Source organism: Podarcis melisellensis (assembly GCF_964234715.1).
Source record: "Podarcis melisellensis genome assembly, chromosome: 5".
NCBI lineage: Eukaryota > Metazoa > Chordata > Lepidosauria > Squamata > Lacertidae > Podarcis > Podarcis melisellensis.
Genome location: NC_138537.1, coordinates 50,796,698 through 50,817,345, shown reverse-complemented (window position 1 = coordinate 50,817,345; position 20,648 = coordinate 50,796,698). Strand labels below are relative to the sequence as shown.

At 39.5% G+C, this 20,648-nt stretch overlaps 1 protein-coding gene across 3 annotated transcripts in view; it reads right to left on the bottom strand.

The window, feature by feature from the left end:
- ATRNL1 (attractin like 1) overlaps positions 1-20,648 on the bottom strand; it is a 515,103-nt gene that overhangs the window by 50,934 nt on the left and 443,521 nt on the right. For all 3 annotated transcript variants that reach the window (XM_081912145.1, XM_081912147.1, XM_081912146.1), the window contains exon 28: positions 14,881-14,995. In XM_081912145.1, the coding sequence (XP_081768271.1) occupies positions 14,881-14,995 (115 nt within the window). The remainder of the gene's footprint in view (positions 1-14,880; positions 14,996-20,648) is intronic.

Here is a 20,648-nt window from a genome sequence, read left to right as displayed (position 1 = left end):
GGTAGTGGAAGGATCTATCAGAAAATTTCTATCCATCTTCTTCCCACCCCTGCTATAAATCAACAGTACATAATTTGATGGAGCCCTATAGCAGAGTCCCACTAACTGTTCCTGCTAGACCCTGACATGTTCCTGCTTTCTTAGTTCTAGTCTAGCCCCCTCTCTCTGTGCCTGCTACATTGATGCATTATTCTATCCACCCCATCTCGCCTATTTGCATTGTTTCTTCTCCAGATATTTGCAACAAACTTGTCCATCCCTCCATGGTACTGGCAAGTCTTGTGTCATTGCTCTGCCTGTAGCTTAATGGGCTGGGATAGCAAGCTATACTTCACACTTCCTAGTTAGAAACAAAGGGAAACAACAGAACCAGGGAATACTGAGCCCCTCCTCTCTTTGTAGTAGAGAACCCCCTTTGTCCAATTATTATATTACAACCCAGCCAATTAATCCAAGTATACTGGGGTGGGGGGTGGGATAATTTTAAATAGACTGTTTGAACCTTGGGCTGTAAATAGATGGTGTTAAACACAAAGGCATTCATCAGCACTGAGCACCCTTTTATAAAGGATTTTACTGCTTATAAGGTGATTTTTTAAATCCACATATTCATTCACTAATGATGAACTAATTAATACTTTCCAGTCTGGTAATTAATTATCTTAAGTTAGTGCATTTCAACAATCTTCAGCAGGAAGTCCCAGAGAAGTTATCATTCTTATAGTATTAAAGTGATACCTCAATTGTATTGAATACCAGACACAATGATACAATGAAACATCCTGACTAGCCATTTTTCTAGCTCCCCCCAACTATCTGGCCAGATAAATGAAATGTTCAACATCCCTGAGAACTGTGATTTTTTGTTTGAATATATGAACTCTAGATTTACATATCATTTATGAGGTGCCTAAGTTTGAAACATCTGGTCTCTATAGCTGATGTCTTTATAACATACAACGATGAGGGAGGTTAGCTTCCTGTTCTGTTTCCATTTTAATTTCTGACTTGACAACTACAGCACATATTATAGTAATAATATCTCTGCAGTCACATATGAAACCATTTCTTCTTCCAGCACTGAAAGGTGTGAGATGAAAAGATTCTTGAAATTGGACAGCTGCAAAGTTTTAAGTGCTACTTTTAAGCCAGAACTGTCCCCATCATGCTTTCAGAAACACTAATAATATATAAAGCCTTGACATCCTTCCGACAACATTTTCCTGAATCTCAAATTGCTCATGCATTAGAAATTTTCTTAAAAGGCTCTGAAGTATATGGGGAGGGCCATTTCTCAATAGTAGATTACAATCTTTGAGCTGCACACAGTAGTTCCTGGTTCAGCACCAATTCTCCAGTTTAAAAGGAACTCAGGCTGGGGAAGATTTCTCCCTGGAACCTTAGAAACCTGCTAGCACCCATTTGAGGACCAGGGACACATTTTGAATTTTGAGCGTGTGCTGTGGGTGAAAGTCACAAAAATGGCTTGTGGTGGGCATGGCATAACACAAATTACAGGGAGTGCAGTCATTTCTGCTCCCCCCGCACAACCTAATGTTTACCATGGAAAGTCAGCTATATTCTGCTGGTCCCGATTGTAGAGCTACAGCTGTTTGCTCCAATTCTAATCTTAAATCAAAGCCTAAATTGCCATTAGGTACCCGCTTACTGGGAGTAAGCCCCGTCAAACACAAATACTTAATTCTGAATCAGATATGTATACCATTGTACTGTAAGTGATATTACATCAATCCATCTGTTCCACAGAACAGAATAGTTGTACAGCTAGGTCAAGAGAGTCCTTTTAATCATAATGTGTACTTTCTGCATATAACAACTCATATAGCGTTGTTACAGAACAAGACAAAACAAGTAGCTGATGTTAAGAGATGTACATAAGTTTTTCTATTATACAAGGGATTTCGAAACAGCGACCCTCAACAACAGTAGTTGTTGGACTACAAATCACCTCTGACCATCGGCTCCGCTGGCTTAGGAAGATGGAAATTGGTGTCTAACAACACTTGGAGAGCCCCAGGTTGCATATCCATGCATTATACAACAGGTAAAAGTATTTAAAAAATCAAGAGCTGAGGTCAAATTCTTCTCTTGGGGCAAGAAAAAGGTTTTGTTTGCTACTCTATTCTCGTCTCTCTCAAGAAACAGATGTGGTTAATAATAACCACAGTTGGTTTAACCAGCCAGCTTCAGAAACTATTGTTTGAAGGCGACTTGTTTTGAATACACCATATTTAATGTAGTACCTCTGGGGGAGAGCACTTCTTGCTCCTTCTGGGGTAATTTGTCTTCCTTTGGTCCCCACCATGCACTCAGCTTTCACCTATGACTCCTAGAAGCTGTCAGTATGCGATAGGGCACACCCTAGGGACAGCTTCAACTAGCTGACTAAATCAGGTGACAGTAGCAGATGGGATTTACCTTACATTTGAAGACAAGCTCTGGTGGATTGAGTGGATGAGATTAATAGTGGGTCCAATGGTCAATGTGGTGGTTACTGCATGTTCTGTAGAGGGAAGTGGGACAGATGGAGCTCATCAACCTGGGAAGGTAGCTCATCTAGCAGAAGGAAACTTTGATTCTATACCTCTGCTGCCTTGTGGAATACCTTTGGGAGAAGAAAAGGCTAAGGAGTAAACTACACAAATCTGGAGTGAAGCCCCTAAGAAGGCTGGATGGTGCCTTGTACTCCTCCTTTTGGCAACTCCTGCAGCCAAGCTGGTTCCAGAACTATTGCTCTGCTTTCCTTTTGATCACATCAGTAAGGTCAAGAGGGACATCTTGTTGTCTTGGCAGTTCACAACTTCCAAACTCACTTCCCAGACTTGTGCCCTGGGAGGTTGCTTCAGTGCTGCCAATGCAGCAGTTTGACTTCACCCCCTGGAGTGCACTCCATTGTCTCTTGAGACTGACAGATGCTGCCACCACCAACAGTTTATCAGTCTAGATTTCATTTGAAGCTTTAATAATGGAAATAAAAGTTTCTGAACTCCTTCTCCCAGCTATGCAGAAGAAAGGGAGGGGAGAGCTCAGGGGTTGTTCATATCTTGCTAAACCATATGTGACATCTGAATGTGGCCATTTTTAAGGTTATATGACATGAAAAACATCAGAACATGTCAACAATTAATAGTCTTCACTGGCTGCAGTTTTAGCATCTGTTTGGTAGCTGCATAAAATACTTTCTGGGTCTTTCAGTTAACAATCAAGCACACAGTATCTGTAAAATATAGGGGACTCCTGTGTATCATCACTATTCTGCATAGCCTGAAGCTGCACATCCTGGAAGCATACAATATATCAGCATTTTGACTTATGTGATGTAAATTGCTCATTACCAAAATCAGAAGCCACCTTTTCACCCTGCACCGCAAACAGTTTACTTCAAAAGTTTGCACAAAAATGACATGGTTCTGGAGTTCAGCCAGTTTTTCAAAGAAGTCCCTAAATGGTAACTTCATGTGTTTGTTATCTATCTTGAAAACTTTTTGCTTTTCCTTTGATGGCACTGGGATGTTCATACCAAAAGAAGTAAAAGCAAACCAAGAATTCATGGAACTAAAGAAAGCTTATCCCTGTAAATTGCTTAAGGGCCTGCCTGAGGAAACTGGTTCTACTTGAAACAACATTTTCCCCCATTCATGAATTGGTTTTCTTTACAATTTTGTATCAATTTCGTTTAAGATAGTGTTCTACCTCAGACCGGTGTAGACTAGACAAATATGTCACCTTGGTAGTTTGGGAAAAGTGTAGAGATATATAAATATTTTAAAGTACCCCCCAAAAAGTTTGATGTGTTTTGTATAATGCAAAAATCTTTTCTGAGGAACAGCAAGGTCCCAGTAAAAAAAACCAACAACACCCACATTTGAATGCATAAATAAATCTATACGTGCATCAAAATGGTCTCAAGTTTGTTTTTAAAAAGGGGGGGAATATATCAGACTTTGACTCATTTACTTATGGGTACAGTGATATGAGGTTATATAGACAAATACACACACATCTTATACAGATGATGTAGCATGTGATCACATGGAGGCTGGTATGGGGACTGCATTTGAAGACCCAAACCCTGAGCGCCACACATTCATTGGAACTTATGAATGGTGCCCTTGGGCATAAAGGTTGTATGGTCACAGGCTCCATTTCATAAAACTCATGGCTTGCATTTTTGCACAGTATTAATTATGTAGACAGAGTTTGAGGGGGCCCCTACATAAAGCGTGCTGCAGTGCGTCCTCTATTGCTGAGCCAGCTGTCAGCTGTTGCTTGAATTAGTACTGCCCACCATTGTTCCAACAAATTGGAGGAGAACACCCCTGAAGACTAGGCTCCCCCTCCACCTGTCATGTAGTCTGCACAGGGAGACAGTGACTAGTAAGTTTTGACAAAAAAACCCACAGTGCCATCATACTTCACACTCTATTTCAGTAGCTGAATGGCACAAAGAGAATGCACAACTCCTTCCTGCCCAGGTAGAAGCACACATAGTATGTTGTCTTCATATGCTTTAGCTTTTTGCTTATTCACACATGCAGAAAGGTTGGCTGTTTGAAATACTGCCAAGTGGGGTCTGCTTCACATAGCAAGTAGTTTGGGTAATGCCTCTTCTTTACAACTACTGTTTTTTAAGTGATATCTTAGACTCTTCTTGGCACAGACTTAAAGAATAAAACCACATGGATAAAAAGGCACATGCCAAAAGATTGGCACTTTAAAGGATGCTGCAAAAACACATCTAATCTTAGAAAAATCTATGAAATATTTCTTCTATTTATCTAACATGTTTGAAAAGACAAGAAAAGGGAAACAGTTCAGATGATAATGTGCCTCACTGTGTCTCCTATACATACAAATTGGGGAGGGAAGCAATATCTCACCTTCCAGGTCTTACAGACCTGTCCCACTAGACACTTACTAGTGAGCATAATGTTTGACTAGGCCTTATGCACATTGCATTATAGCTGAGCTGAAAACACCAAGAGATGTTTTTCAGCTCAAAACAGCTGAAAAATAGGCAGGGGTCAAGGAGTAAATTGGGAGAGATTAAAAGAAATTTAGGGGGACTTATCATTGGTGGGTGGCAGTAGGTGATTTTAAATTAATTATTTTTCTTCTGCCAAGCTTGTGAGAAGCAAAACTGCAGTTGGAGGCTGTTATTTTCTTTCCCCTATAGTCTTGTTCCTGGGCATTCTGGTGGGGGGGGGGATGGCTATTGCCAAAATAATTATGGTGGTTCCCCACTAGAGACCTCCAATAGCCAATTGCTAGACTGTTTTGTAATGATACTAAATACATATGTATTTAAACGGTGCTATTGCATGCCAAAGGTAACACTCTTCCCAAATATCTAAATAAATGTTGCCCTCTAGTAGCCCCCAAACTTCAGCACTCACAAATTTAGGTGCAAGCCTTTCATAACTGCCATATGCAGAGTAGCTTCTATGTGGGTAGGCCTGAACAGAGTGATGAATATACCAGGCAAAATTCATGCACATAAATGGGCAATATTGCCTTACACACCATCGATTGTACATATATGCACCCTAGTCAATCATTTTGTCCTAGCATAAATTACTGATTGCCCCAGAGGAGGCACTGGTGCACCAGAAGTCCAGGGACAGAAGCCACAGTTTTAGCTCTGCTAAATGTTTCCTAAATCTGTATGATATAGACCATTGCACTTGGATATGATCACCAAGGGTTATATCCAATGTGAAATAGACTTCTGCTTGTGCAATGGAGCTGACCCCCATGATTTGTGGGGCTAGTAGTGGGGAAAGAAGAAGTACCATTGTCTAAGTACAGGTCCACTTGTGTACACACACACACACACACACACACACACGACTCATTGGTCACTATTTACTACAATACAGGCATTAGGAAGTTAAATACCCAATAAATAAGGTGCAAAACACACTACAGAAGTATAGAAACTGAATTTTGTAATTAATTGTGAGATTCTCTCCTTGCTCCCCCTTTTGGCTTTAGTCTCAAACACATTTAACTTAATCCAACTCTAACTAAAGTTAAGGAAGGAGGAGAATCAGCCTTCATTATTTATTTGAAAGATCAGTAGACCATACCTCTAGTATTATTAAAACCATAATAACAACAGTCAGTCAATTGTGCTTTAACTATTAACATACAGTAACAGCCGCCCTTTGCCAGTTTTTGTTACCTCTACATAGCTTTGCAGGAAGCTAATCTACATTTCCTAGTTAAGTTCCTCCCTTCACATGAAAGTGCTTACACTTTGAGGCAAATGTATCAGGGGGAAAAAGAATGTAAAAGGAGAGAAGACATTTTGAAAAAGATTTATGTGATTGCCCCAAATCCACCTCAATAATAGGAAACAAAATCAATATATTTAAAGCTATTTTAACAATTATAGGGTGTGCAATCTATTCAAATATTTTATAACTTAGGTCGTGACATATTGGCATATCTTATAAAACAACCGTCTCCTACATCTGCCATTTACAAATGTGTGTCTTTTTTCAATATTGATTCCATAAACAAAGCCTCTTCTTCCTTTGCAGCTGAAAGGGAAAGCAAAATGATGCAGGCATAACAGGAATGGGAACAAACAGTGACATCCGGACCCAATGTTGCTTTTTATTTATTTTTGACTGATTGATTTTCTTAATTAATCCAAAGTAGTTAGCATTACAACATCAAGGAGTGGGAAAACAAAAAATATCACTAGGGTCTTTTGTCAGACATAACATTTATGTGCAGTGTTAAATCTCTACAGCAGCTTTCATTTTATATGCAGGTCAAAAGCAAGCAATAATTCCTGGTGCTTGCAGCTGTGTTGATTCATCCATTGGGTTCCATTGCTCTAATCTTCCTTTCATAACTGTACTGAATGGTGATTTTTGTTGACTGCTTTCATTGTGTGTGGCTATGCCTTGCATAATCAAAAACTGTTGCAGGTCCTTCTTGGCATACCTGCACTCCTGCTAATTCACTTATTTCCTGTCTCACAGCACTGCCTGCTGTTTCATCCCTAGGCTTCCTGTGGCCAGACTCCCAACTACTGTGCCAATTTCTCTGAAATTATGCAGGATCTTTGTGCTGCCAATATACATATACTATGTGGCAATCTCCCTTTCTTACCTGTCTTAGGCTAAAATACCAAGTCTTTGCTTGCAAGATCCTGTATTCAGAACAACTGCAATAAATAATAATAAGTACTGTTTGGGAGTTTAAGGGAGTATTTTTCATGAAGAAAACAGTGGCATAATTTTGGTTATTGCTGCACCAATATGCATGGTATTAAGTTAGCCAACCCCCTAAGTGTGATTTCAGATGCATTTAGATTGGCAGTATCCCACTTAAGGCATTGTGTCTGAAGAGGGAACTGCATGGGAAGGGGGTGCAGGAGTGCCCTCCTAGTGTCCCTCTTATTGCCCACTCCATCCCTGACTATAGTGTGTTAAGCACAAAGGGCTGAAGTATATTCAGTTGACGGGCAGGGGGAAGATGACAGGAGCTGAGCAGTGTCTGGTTTGGAACAAGTCATCTCTCAAAGATGAAGTGGTACTTCAGGAACTGAGGTACCTCAAAGTGGTACCTCAGTTCCTGAACACCTCTGTTGTTGAATGTTTCGGTTCTCAAACGCTGAAAACCCAGAAGTAAATGCTTCCATTTCTGAACATTTTTCAGAACTCGAACATGCGACACGGCTTCCGCTGAGCGCAAGAAGCTCTTGCAACCAATGGGAATCTGCGCCTCGATTTATTTTGACATATTATTTGATATTACCAGCTGAAGAAGGCGTTTACTCCGAAACAGGGCCCTGTCCTGGTCACCACTACTGAGTCGTACATCTGATTCATACTCCGGATACTCCTTTTTGGCTCTTTATTCTTTATTCTGAGTTTATATAATATGGACACTTTTTGACTACCATTGAGACTTGTATAAAACTATTGCTGTGTACTGGTATTTTATGTACCTTTATACTATATTATTGCACATTTGAAACTACATTATTTCGGCACTTAAACATTATATCTAAATTTATTATTATCTTAAAACTATTGTACTCACACGTTGCGTTTAAATTTACTATTAGCTCTAAACTGTCATTCTTTGCAGAATATATACGTTTTTTTCTTTTCAACTCTTGAGTAGTAGTTAATCCTTACATTGAAACTTGTGGCCAGAGTTCTTGGTTTATCCTTTTCAGCCTGCAAAATATGGGCAAGCAAAAGTAGCATTTAATCTTCATTAAGCTTTCCTTTAGAAACTTCAGATTTTTCTGTAAAATAACTATTGCTAGACTTTTCCACTGTGTCCTAAACGTGCCAAAATGTAATGATGTGGTAAGAAATGCCATATGTATGTGTTGCAGTGACCAGCATCACAGAGATATGAAATTCTTATAGCAGAACAGTCCTCTGCCTTGAAAGCTCTGACTCTGCATTTTTAGTAGCTTAAGCTCCTCATTGCACAAGTTTGCTGGGAGATTGAGTGGTAGACCAGCTTCTGTCTAAGAGCAGCTGTATCCAAGGTTCTAGGAAGGACTAAATTATAGCTCTCCAAGACTTTGGGCAGTAAACAAAATAAACCAGACAACAGGAATATAAAGGGCAATAAGGTAATGAATAAATTATCTGGAAAGAGCCAAGTGCCAATGGTGCCGCAGCAAGTGAAGGAAATAACGAACTCAAGGTCTGGCTATGTAGTTTGGATGAAATATTGAACCACATGGAGAGAACAATCTAGGAGCAAAATAAATTCTCAAGAATGAAGAGCTGAGAACGTGTCATTGCAAACAATAAAAAAAAACCCGGAAACCAAACTTTAGGGATAGGGGTAGATGCAAAGATTATAAATCTTGGTTTCAAATCTTTGTGGGCTAGTTCAGAGTAAGGAAAAATATGAAGAAAAATAAGAATCTTACAAAATATTTCACCCAGACATATAATTTAATGTATACTAAACAAAGATAGCAGTGAAGTAGACAAATTTATATCTGCTTCAGCCAAGTAAGCAATAACTAAATTTACACTTACTTGGAAATAAATCACACTGATATTAGTGAGGCTCACTTTGAATAAACATGCTTAGGATAGATTTGTAGAACTGTAGGGTTCAATGGAATTAAAAGGTCAGTTAGTCCAAGTTGGTACAGAGACTTCACATTCAGGCATCAGTCCCTGTTATATTAATTATGGTTTATCACAAATAGTGATCCTGAGGAGCAAACCATATCCTGCTAGGGGTGTTTAGTAGGTCATGAAAGAGGTTTACTAAAGCAAATCCAAAAAGGCAAAAGGTAACAAGACATGGAACATTCCACAGGACAAGGTGAAAACCTGATTCTGATCAGTCATTGCTTTCAAAGTGTGTTCTTCTTGTTTAATTTTCTTGTTGTATTTGCCTCAGAAAATGAATCTATTTTATTATTTATTTATTTATTTATTTATTTATTTATTTAATGTATTTACATCCCACCTGTCCCCCAAGTTGGGATTCAAGGCAGCTTACAACATTTTAAAAATGTTATTATAAAATCTAAAGTAATGAAAACAAATTAGTTAAAAACAATAAGTACAATAAAGAACATTGAGAACCAGCATCAAAATATCAATTGCCCTGACAGCAGCCCAATATCGTCTGCATCTAGTTTTCAAAGGCATCTCTGAATATGAAGGTCTTAGATTGCCAAGGAAAGATAACAAGAAGGGAGCCAATCTAACCTCTCTTGCGGGGGGGGGGGGTTCCTCAATATAGAGCAGCCACAATAAAGGCTCTCTCGTTTGCCAACACAAGAGCAGTAGCAGACTATGAACAGCGTGTGTTAAGCTAAGACCTGGTCCACAAAACCCAGAAGATTGTGTGATAAAAATATTCCTGGACTTCACTACTTCACTCATTTATTTATTTTTAGGTGGGTAGAATTGCAAGATCAATGCCCAAATGAGTACAACAACAATCCCCTCCACATTAAACACACACACACACACACATATCAGAGAGAAGAATGAGTATGAGATTTTGTGTAAGAAGGTTTTTCTTTGAGGGAGAGGTTCATAGGCAAAAAATATCAGTCATGAGATCCACGTGTGAAATATGGAATGGTATGGTACAGCAATAGTTTTACTGCTTGATCTAGTAAGTTGTGGAGTTCAAGGCAAAGGAAATACCCAGAGCTGCAAACCAATCTCAGTATTAAAAGCCCCATAGCAATATTGTAGAAGATCCAACAATATCAGATTGAGTAGTAGAAGAATAAGACAACACATTTTGAGGTGCTGTTTGCAAGATAAGAGAAAAGAAACCAGCCACATCCTCTAGGCTTGTGCCAGTCCTGTGAGAGAACAAATGCCAGACCTTCTGACTGATTCAGCAAAGATCAGCACGAATGGTGCTATAGAGAGGCAGGCTTGAGATGGTTTACTATTTACAGTAAAGCACTGTAGGTTAGTTTCTATATTTTCAGCTTGCATTTCTATTGACTTGTCCTGCTATTTGCAATTAAGCCCTAGCTATTAGCACTAAGGAACAGATAACTCATTGCTACTTTTAGTTAAGGCCTGAACGCAAGATATGTTAGTGAGTTCACTTAAGAAATTTCAGATCTAATTAGAAATTGATTTTTCTCTCTTTTTATTGTATTGTTTAAAACTTTCAAACCCAAGCCATAAAAACAGGTATTGAGAAAAAAGTTGTAACAATTTAAGTGGGTACACATTATTGTGTATCTTGTCATCTCAAAGCATTAGGAATATTACTCTTTTTCTAACAAAAAAATACTGTCCACCTACCTACCTTCTCTGACCCTGTCCTAATGCCTTGTGTAGGGTTTCCAAACTCTCGCCAGCCAGCTGTCAAGTGGGTGCTTGGGAACTGCAGCGCAAAGGGTGCTGCCAGTCCTATGCTCAGCACTTGGGGAAGGATTCATCAGAGGGCTGGCAAAGCACATATTTCTCCTCCTTCCTTTCTCCCCCTCCTACATTTCACAGGCTTTCTTTGGCTGTGTACACATGTTCCCTAGATGGGGTAATTGATTTTATTTTTTTAAAACTTTGTACACAAAGTTAATTTTTATCCAAGGTACCATCACAAGGTCCAAGTCTCATTCAACATAATAGTACCTAAGTTCCTTTCCCAATCCCCTTAGCAGAAAGTAGGTCTTATTTCTAATTTTATCATCATTTTATACAAGACCTTTTGAATTACTACTACAGATTAATAATTCAAATTTGTCTTATTCCTCAATAGACATTACCAGTATATATTAAAAAAGTTAAAGGACCCCTGACAGTTAAGTCCAGTTGCAAACGACTCTGGGGTTGCTGCACTCATCTCGCTCTACTGGCCGAGGGAGCCAGCGTTTATCCAGAGACAGCTTTCCCGGGTCATGTGGCCAGCATGGCTAAGCCACTTCTGGCAAAACCAGAGTAGCGCACGGAAATGCCGTTTACCTTCCCGCTGGAGCGGTTCCTATTTATCTACTTGCACTTTGACGTGCTTTCGAACTGCTAGGTAGGCAGGAGCTGGGACCGAGCAATGGGAGCTCACCCCATCGCAGGGATTCGAACCTTGACCTTCCGATCGGCAAGCCCTAGGCTCAGTGGTTTAGACCACAGCGCCAACTGGTATACATATTTTATGACAAATCTGGAAATACTGATACAAAAGTACTCTCCGACTTCCCATAAATTCCATATGTATAATGTTTAGAACCATTGTTCTGTACTAGGTTTCCTACCCAGACATATATTCCTCTCAAGCCTCAATATTTCCTAAGGTATCATTACCCTTGATTTCTTTATTTTCTTATACTGCTGTTAAATAAAATAAACTGAGGAAATTTACAGATTTTAAAAACTTGGCCCATACAGAGGACACTACCTTGCAGGACAACCTGAAGTGACAATAGGGGTGTGCATGAAGTGTGTGGGGGGTGTCCATGTGCACTGAAAAGTCCTACTGGCTTGTGCTGGCCAGGGAGGAAAAGGGAGGGCAGATGTTCTGAATTTTTTCCCACATGGATCTTTGCTTTTTTTAGTATTTCCTTATTGGCTCCAATGGAGGGAAATTAGTTACATCATATTGAGACTGGCAAAGGAAGGCTGATTCTGGGGCTTCTTCCATGAACGAAGGGCCCTTGGACCCACCAGAACCTAGGCCATCTCCATACTATCCCTCTTCCATGCAGAGCTTTCAGTGGGTATAATTGGGGCCTTTGGGGCATATGCATCTTCACCTCAGATGACTCCATTAGTTGATATTACAAATATAAATACATATAATTCAGTACTGGGTATATCAGGACTATAGTCATAGACACACCTCCATTAATGGGTAAATAGTAATGGATGAGGATTTGATCCCCCCCCCCCCCACTTTGAGGGAGATGAACCAACACTCCATTTTCTATCCATATAAATAGAAAAGTCTTAGTTTGAGATCTTAGGGGTTAGAAGGCAGGACATAACTACTTGGTACCCAAAGTTTGCTGTACTTTGTACTGTGCTTTCACTTTGGTTTTAATGGTGTACTTCTCATGAGAAGAAGCAGATGATGAAATAACAGCAACAATCTCTAGCCTATGTCCTATGTTAAATTGGGAATATTTATTCAAGTTTCAGAGTTTCCTTTGTGGCTATTTGAATTGCAGAATTTCCAGAGAATCTATATTTATATTGTGTGGCTACATAGTATTCCCCAGGCTGTTTATTGAAATGTTCCAAACTGCATTTCCATCACATATAATTATCCACTATAATTAGCCCCACTGTGGCATACTAGTCAATAATAGAGGGGCTGGGAAGTGGCAGCTCTCGAACAAATCTGACCCTCTGAAGGGCAAGGCTTCAGCTGCCAACAGCAAATTTAGGTTTGCTTCCCTTGCCTTCTTACCTGACACAAACATTTTAGGCACTGGGGAGAGGAAGAGCAAAAGTTGAGGGCAAAATAGGGAAGAAATAACAGCTGTACATTCGGTGATGAAGCAGAGCAAACACCCTCAGGAAACTCTCCAAGAAACATAGTAGTCAACAAGGAACATAGGAAGTTGCCATTGCCCATGTAGTTCGGTATTGTCTACACTGGCTGACAGCAGCTCTTCAGGATTTCAAATAACAGACATTCCCAGACTTGCTGAGGATTGAACCCAGGACCATCTACGTGCAAAGTTGTTGCCTAATAATTTTTCTATGGACCTTTCCTTCTGCTAGAGTAAATATGATGTACTAAATATTTTCAACTAAATCGCTAATGCCAAGCCAAAAGATCTCCTTCCAATTTTGCTGCCCCTTTGTGGGTTGCAAATCAGAGAGGGGAGATTTTAGCAATAGGGAGGAGGTAAGCCTTTGCTGAATAGTCAGTGCCAGCACTTCTTTGGGTGGCCATCCTGAAGTCCCTTCAGGATGATGCTATGTAACATCATTTAGAGAAATGGTTTAGAAGCAAAATGGGGTTATTTCCCCACGTCCCACTATGAGTAGGACGTTCACTGTAGCAGACTTCCATCTCAGAGAGACTCTAACAATTACAGTTGGCGTGCTGGTTTAAAACACATACTGTTATGTTTTAATCCTAATGCCCATCCTTTTTCTAAGCCCATCCTGGCAAACCTAAAACAATCCCTTTTTTATATTTTACTGGAGGCAGTCTTGAGTTCCCATATTAGGTGGAAAGGCAGGCAAAAACAAACTAGACAGGATCATCTGGGCACAGTACTTTGCAAACAGTTTCAAATGTGGCGTCTTTATAATGAATAGTTCCTTATAAAAATGTACATATGTATACACAGGTGTGGTACTAGTTTTTATTTGGCTGGTCTTCTGAGAAGTGTGAAGAAGCTGGAAAGGGGTTAACAGTTTGAACGGTAAACATAAAGGAAGCGCAACAAACCATGCCTGGTCAGCTTTGTTCTAATTTTCCTGGCACAAAGCAACAACTCAAAGGAAGTCAGCCTTTTCAGTGGCGGAGCAAAAAATGCTTATTAGCTCACTAGGCAAGGCAAAAAGGAAAGAAGGAAGGAAGGAAGGAAGGAAGGAAGGAAGGAAGGAAGGAAGGAAGGAAGGAAGGAAGGAAGGAAAGAAAGAAAGAAAGAAAGAAAGAAAGAAAGAAAGAAAGAAAGAAAGAAAGAAAGAAAGAAAGAACTAGACTTCAAAAGAAAACAGAAGTGATTGAATAATATACCATGTCGTTTTGTTTATTTATTAAATGTATATACTGCCAACAAATCATAGCTCTCTGGATAGTTCACAAACCCATTAAAAGTACAACAAACTAAATTCAAGCCATAAAAACCGCAAAACCATTTATAAATAATGTAAACATAGGGAGGGACCCAACACATCTAAAACCCAACAAAGGCATAGCATCTAGGAACTATTTTATATCAGAAAAACAAACAACCAACCAGAAGCAGAATAACATGGTACAGCTATCTAAAAGCACCAGATAACTATACCCATTAAAAGGCCTTGGACAACAAAATAAAGGTTTTAATTTGTCTATAAAAGACCATAGCGTGGGTGCCAGGCTATCCTCTTTGGGGAAAGCATTCCCATGAGTATGGCGCCACCAGCAAAAAAACCTCTCCCTAGTAACAACCCAATTCACTAGGTAGGGGGACCTGGTGAAGGGCCTCCAATGAGGAGCTCAATGAATGAATGGGCAGGTATATATGGGAGAAGGTAAGTTATAACAAGTTGACAAATTGTAACTGGTCCTTATTCTGAAAAGCAACTTGTATGGTTGGACAACTATAATGGAGGCTGATTCTTCTATAATTCTTTTTTTAATGTAAATATCCAATCAGTATACACTTAGGATAACAACAAATGAATCAGAGCCATAGCTGCTATTTAGGAGAATTCTTACCTGACTGACCAGGTGGTGGGACTCCTGATGAACCTCTTGGCAGGCATAAAAACACCGTAAGTACTGCTGCTTTGTTTCCTGAGCAAGGCTCAATGGCAATTGGCTTTGGAGAACCCTGAAAATGGAGAAGAAATTGTATTACGTGATCTGGGTTATTTTATACTGCTGCATATTGGATTCTTCACACAAAACATTTACAACTATCCACAATAAAATAGGAGCCTCAGTGTTTCCCTGTGAATAATCCTTGTTGATTGTTGTTTTAAATGAACCTTTCATTTCATTGACTTAAATACAGGTTTTCATGAATAACTTGCATTATTCAATTAAAGTGGCAAAAGAAAGAAAGAAATGACCTAAAAGATAATGTTTTTCATTTCAGCAAATTTAGTAACATCTCTTAATTACTGAAACATTCAGATCAGCAATATGTTTTAACACTACAGTTTCTCATAGGATTAGTATCACTCAACAACTTATACAGAAAGCACAGTGGGAAGAATACTGTGTTACATTTTCAAAAATACTGTGTTACGTTTTCAAAAACAGCTGTGCTTGCAGTAGTTCCCCCACTCCCACCACACACAGAGAGAAGGAAAAAGGAAATATATTGCTAAAGATAAAAGGTGACGATTTCTCCCCTTGCATTTTAAATTAAATCAAATATACATGAAGAACATATTTCTGTTAAAATCAAAATGATAACAAATTGGACTGATCTAATGTGGTATATGGGACGCGGGTGGCGCTGTGGGTTAAACCACAGAACCTAGGACTTGCCGATCAGAAGGTAAGCAGTTCAAATCCCCGCGACGGGGTGAGCTCCCATTGTTCAGTCCCTTCTCCTACCAACCTAGCAGTTCGAAAGCACGTCAAAGTGCAAGTAGATAAATAGGTACCGCTACGGCAGGAAGGTAAACGGCGTTTCCGTGCGCTGCTCTGGTTCGCCAGAAGCGGCTTAGTAATGCTGGCCACATGACCCAGAAGCTGTATGCCAGCTCCCTTGGCCAATAAAGTGAGATGAGCGCCGTAACCCCAGAGTTGGCTATGACTGGACCTAATGGTCAGGGGTCCCTTTACCTTTAATGTGATATACAATATATATTATCCTCCAGTAGGTAACCAGAAACATGCTGCTGCATTGTCAAAGAACACAGAAAGGGAGGGTGTTCTGAACCCAGATGGCCTGTGCGAGTGGTTTGATGCAGGGATACCAAAGAAACACCAGAATGGCCAGTTCTAGTGCTTTCTTACAGGGAGATGTAAACTTGCAACACAGTCTCTGAAGGTCCACTGCCATTGCAGATATGGTTCAGACATTGCGGCAGTGAGAGGCAATGATGACTTGTCCGCAAAACACGAATATGTTAAGCATAACTTATACAAAAGACAGCATACGTCCATAGGGCCAGAATCTCTCATCAACCCACCTGACCTATGAGGGCATAGGTGGCAACTATCAATTCCAAGACTCCCTTTCTAGGCCAAGAGGCCACCATCCCAGGGCCCACAAGTAAACACAGCATCAAAGCAAGGCAGTTAGCATATATCAAAGCAAGGGCATTTATAAGCATCCATGAGCTCATCCTTGCAACAACTGCCAACTAGTCCCAAGGTTATCTTGACTACCAATATAGTGTTTGCAGGCCTTCTGGAACAGTCTCGCCTTTGGTTCAACACAGAGAGGGAAAGCAAAGCTTTGCAACAGAGGACAGGTAGCAACCTGTCTTTGAAGCAAAGCTAAAAGAGGCAATGCAGAACATAGGGAAGAATAAGATCTGATAATTAAGAACAAAGGAAGCTGTCTTATTCTCAGCCAGACCATTGGTCTATCTATAGCTGTGTCCACTCTAGAGGTGTAATATGTGCTTGGGTCACTGTTTGTGTGTGGGTTTGTGCTGCTTTATCCCTATTTCTCCCTCAGCAACCTGTACAACTGTCTACCCCATTCAGAAGCATTCCCCAAAATTCAAAAAAGTGTTTTTAAGGAAATTTGAAAGCAGATTGGGGCAGGAAAGTCACTGTTAATCAGACCTCTTTAATTGTTTGTCTGGACTGGGGAAAAGTGGAAAGCAAGGAAAAGTAGAAGTGTTCTCTGCTCTTTACCACCTGGTAAGCATACAGAGACTAACCTGCACATTGGCAATGCTCAGAAACAGCATCTCGAACTCAGATCCAAGCTATCACCCCAATAGTTCTTCCCTGGCTGGAGATCACAGGAGGTTGGGTAAAGGGATTCCAATTCTGTTCCATTTCTAATGTCATCAAAAGTATGATTAGCTCCAAACTAGGCCCAGAATTAACCAAGCTATTCTGCAATTTTATTTTGAATAGACTTCAATTCTGAACTGAACATGTCCAAGTGTGTCTCCCCCTGCCCTCCACTCTGAACTGCAGTTGCTACTCTGGCAGACAGAACTCACCTTGGAATAGTTTAGTGCTTTTTTATCTTAAAATAATATTTGCATGTGGAATTTCAGTTCTGGCTACACTTGTGTGACCATTCTTTAGGGTGAAATCCAGTTCTGTTTGCATCAGAGGAAAGGGGCACAAAGAGCTATCCTCCACAAAAGACTTATTCCTATTCATTTTATTGAAGCAAATATAGATGCACATTTCCTTGTGCACACAGATCTATTCCCTTTCTTGCACTTTATGGGGCATCTCATGGATCTTTCACTTGGACTGAATACAGATTGATAACTATTTTCTTTTTAAGAGGACTCCCTGGCATTCATATATGAGCACGTCAATATAAGTCACAACAACACAAAATTTCTTGAGTGTCTAAGAATCAAGAAGTAGCAAATACACACAGTACAGAATGCAAATCCACAAAATTCTTAGCACTTGAAAATGATTTATAATTAGTCATGTTTCCATATTTTGCATTTGATAAATCATATGAATTTCTCATTTCAGAGCTTACATGTTTAATTATGTATTGAAGATATTTCTAAAACCTTTGCGGTCAAAAACAGTCATTTTACCCTCTTATGTGTAAATATTTAGAAAGCAATGCTGTCATGTTCTTAAGACAAAAAAGAAAAATATCCGAGGGGAAGCTCTGTCAATGGGTTTTGATTTGCAGTTCAAAGCCATTAAACTTTTCCATTTACATGCAAAATACAAAACTACATGTAAATGTCAACTGATTTAAGGATATAAAAACAAGTGACAGTTTAGCAATGTTAAATATGCTGACATGCAATTCTGCAGTAAGAGAAGAAAATAGTATTATTTTCTACTGCATAAACAATTAACAATTTCTATTTAATTAACAGAAAGTAACCTTTATTACTCTAGAACCGGGATACATTTAGTGAGCGAACATGCAGAAAAACTGAGATGAGATATATTATACTTATCAACATTTCCCTGCACAAGCAAGTGAGTAAACTCCCCAGAATTTATTTTAATGTAGAGTTCAGAACTTAAAGGTGTTTATAGCAATTTGTGCTAGAATTTCTTGTGATAAAGTTAAGGAGCAGAAAAAGGAGCAGCAAACGAGAAATTGTGGCAAACATATATACCGGCCATCAGAAATCATACCGTTGCTAAAACTGCATGCATTGGAACTTCCAGCCCGGCCAACCTACCTGGTCAGCTGATTTAAAGATTCTATAGCCAGTGGTATAGCTGATTACATACCTAGTCGTATAGAACCCTCACAACATGAAAATAAATTTGGGCACTGCAGACATTTGTATGAATCAGTCATGCCTTGTTTAGGAATCAAATTTTACCATTCAGCTATCCTAATATTTCCCCTACCTCAGCTTGGAGCAGCTTTGGGGAGGGGTATTATTTAAATCAGCGCTGCGTGGTTGAGATGTCGCCTTAATTCATTTAGTCTCTGTTGATTCCCGGATACAATTTACCCACTACCACCTGCTTACTGGCTGCGGAGGAAACTTACAAGTCCCTGTTTTGTAAAATACCAAAATTAAAAGACTTTATGAGATCTGATTATAGCTCTCATATGGCAGGGTAGTTTGGCCCTTATGATTATGGATCAGGAGCCACTGGTTTCCATTTTTGGCATATCCCCCGCCCGTAAGACAAAAGTGGATTGGTGTGATGCTGTTGTGTCAGTGTTCCGTTGCGCCAGAAGCAGCTTAGTCATGCTGGCCACATGACCTGGAAAAACTGCCTGCAGAGCAGACAAACACCGGCTCCCTCGGCCTGTAAAGCAAGATGAGCGCCGCAACCCCAGAGTCGTTTGCGACTGGACTTAACTGTCAGGGGTCATTTAAAAATGGCTATATAGATATGTGAGAGACAGCTCTTGATTTTTGAAATTCACATCAATAAAATATTTTCAACTGCTAAAACTTACAGAATCTTAAGAGACTTTTGCTATTTTAATTTTGTGTCAATAAAATTCAGATAACATATCCTGAATCAAATGGTATTACCATTAACAATTTTCAACTGAACTTCATCAGAATCAAGTACATCTAGCATTTTCTGGTTTTGCCTGAGAAAATGTTTTATAGCACGTTAAGGCTGGGAAAGGAGAAGTGCAATCTTAGTGTATATCATTTCAAGTTTGTAGGAAGAGACCCAGGCAGCATAGAGCAAATGATAATAATTCAGATACCCTTAGGTTTGTCAGTTGTTTAAAGATAAATACATAACCATAAATCAAAGTTATTTCAGTGGGACAAGACACATTCTTTGAAATGTACAGTTTATCATACACTTTCCACAGCTTTTGGGGGGAGAGATAAGGCACATGCTTGTTTACCCAAAGCACTTAAGAACTGTGATTTATTTGCTGGAATTGTCACATTTTGGATAGTAAGAAGAAGTAGCTGTTAATGGTGTGCCAAAAAAGAAAGGGGGGGTAGCCGAAGACAGTGAGACAGTTAATAAACCATTTGGAGTGGATAATATATGGAGGAAACAGATGTCTTCTTAAAAATAAACTGGGTGTGGGTGGGTGTCCTCCCTGTTTTCCTTTGTTGGCCTGAATAAATAAAGCTTATAAAAAGTTGGGGGTGGGGGGAGATAAATACATAAGATACAGTCCAGTAAAGGTTAAGCACACCTGAATGCCACTGATTTCAGTAAGTGACAGTTAAGCATATATCTAATTTTCTTGCACTGTCAATTATTTCTTAAATCATGGTGTCTGTGGCATTATGAAGATGAAAACATTTTCCATCCTTTAAAACTCATATAAGCCACAGAAAAAAATTTATGAACCCAACAGTTATCCTAGTTTGTATTTGATTTGAGTTTTCATTGTTGGTTTTAATATTGTATTTAATTTTTGTGTATTAGGGGTATCTGCAGTTTGCCAAATATGTAAATGCTGTATTTAAATCAAAATAACAACAGTCCCTAACCACTGGCCGTGCCAGCTGGGGCTGGAATGAGTTTAAGCCTAGAAACATCTGGAGGATCACAGTTTTCCCACTTTTGCCCTGGGGTTTGCAACCAGTCAGATTCCTAGGCGGGGGAAAGTGATACATGTTTTCTGCATGGTAACGCCTGGCAGAGACTTACTCTATTTGCAATCACCTTCTTGGAACTTAGTCCACAAGCAAAACCTTCTGGCTACAACATCAAACCATTTTTTTCCCCTACTTTTGTTTGTTTGTGTCCCCCCCCAATTCACCACACACACCTGATGATGAGTGCGGGAAAACTCAAAAGCTTGTCACATTTTTCTTGACTTTTCATTGGTCCTAAGGTATTACTAGAATGTGGACTTTAATAATATAAGATCATTTTTATTGAGTTCAAAAAAATTGTCCTGA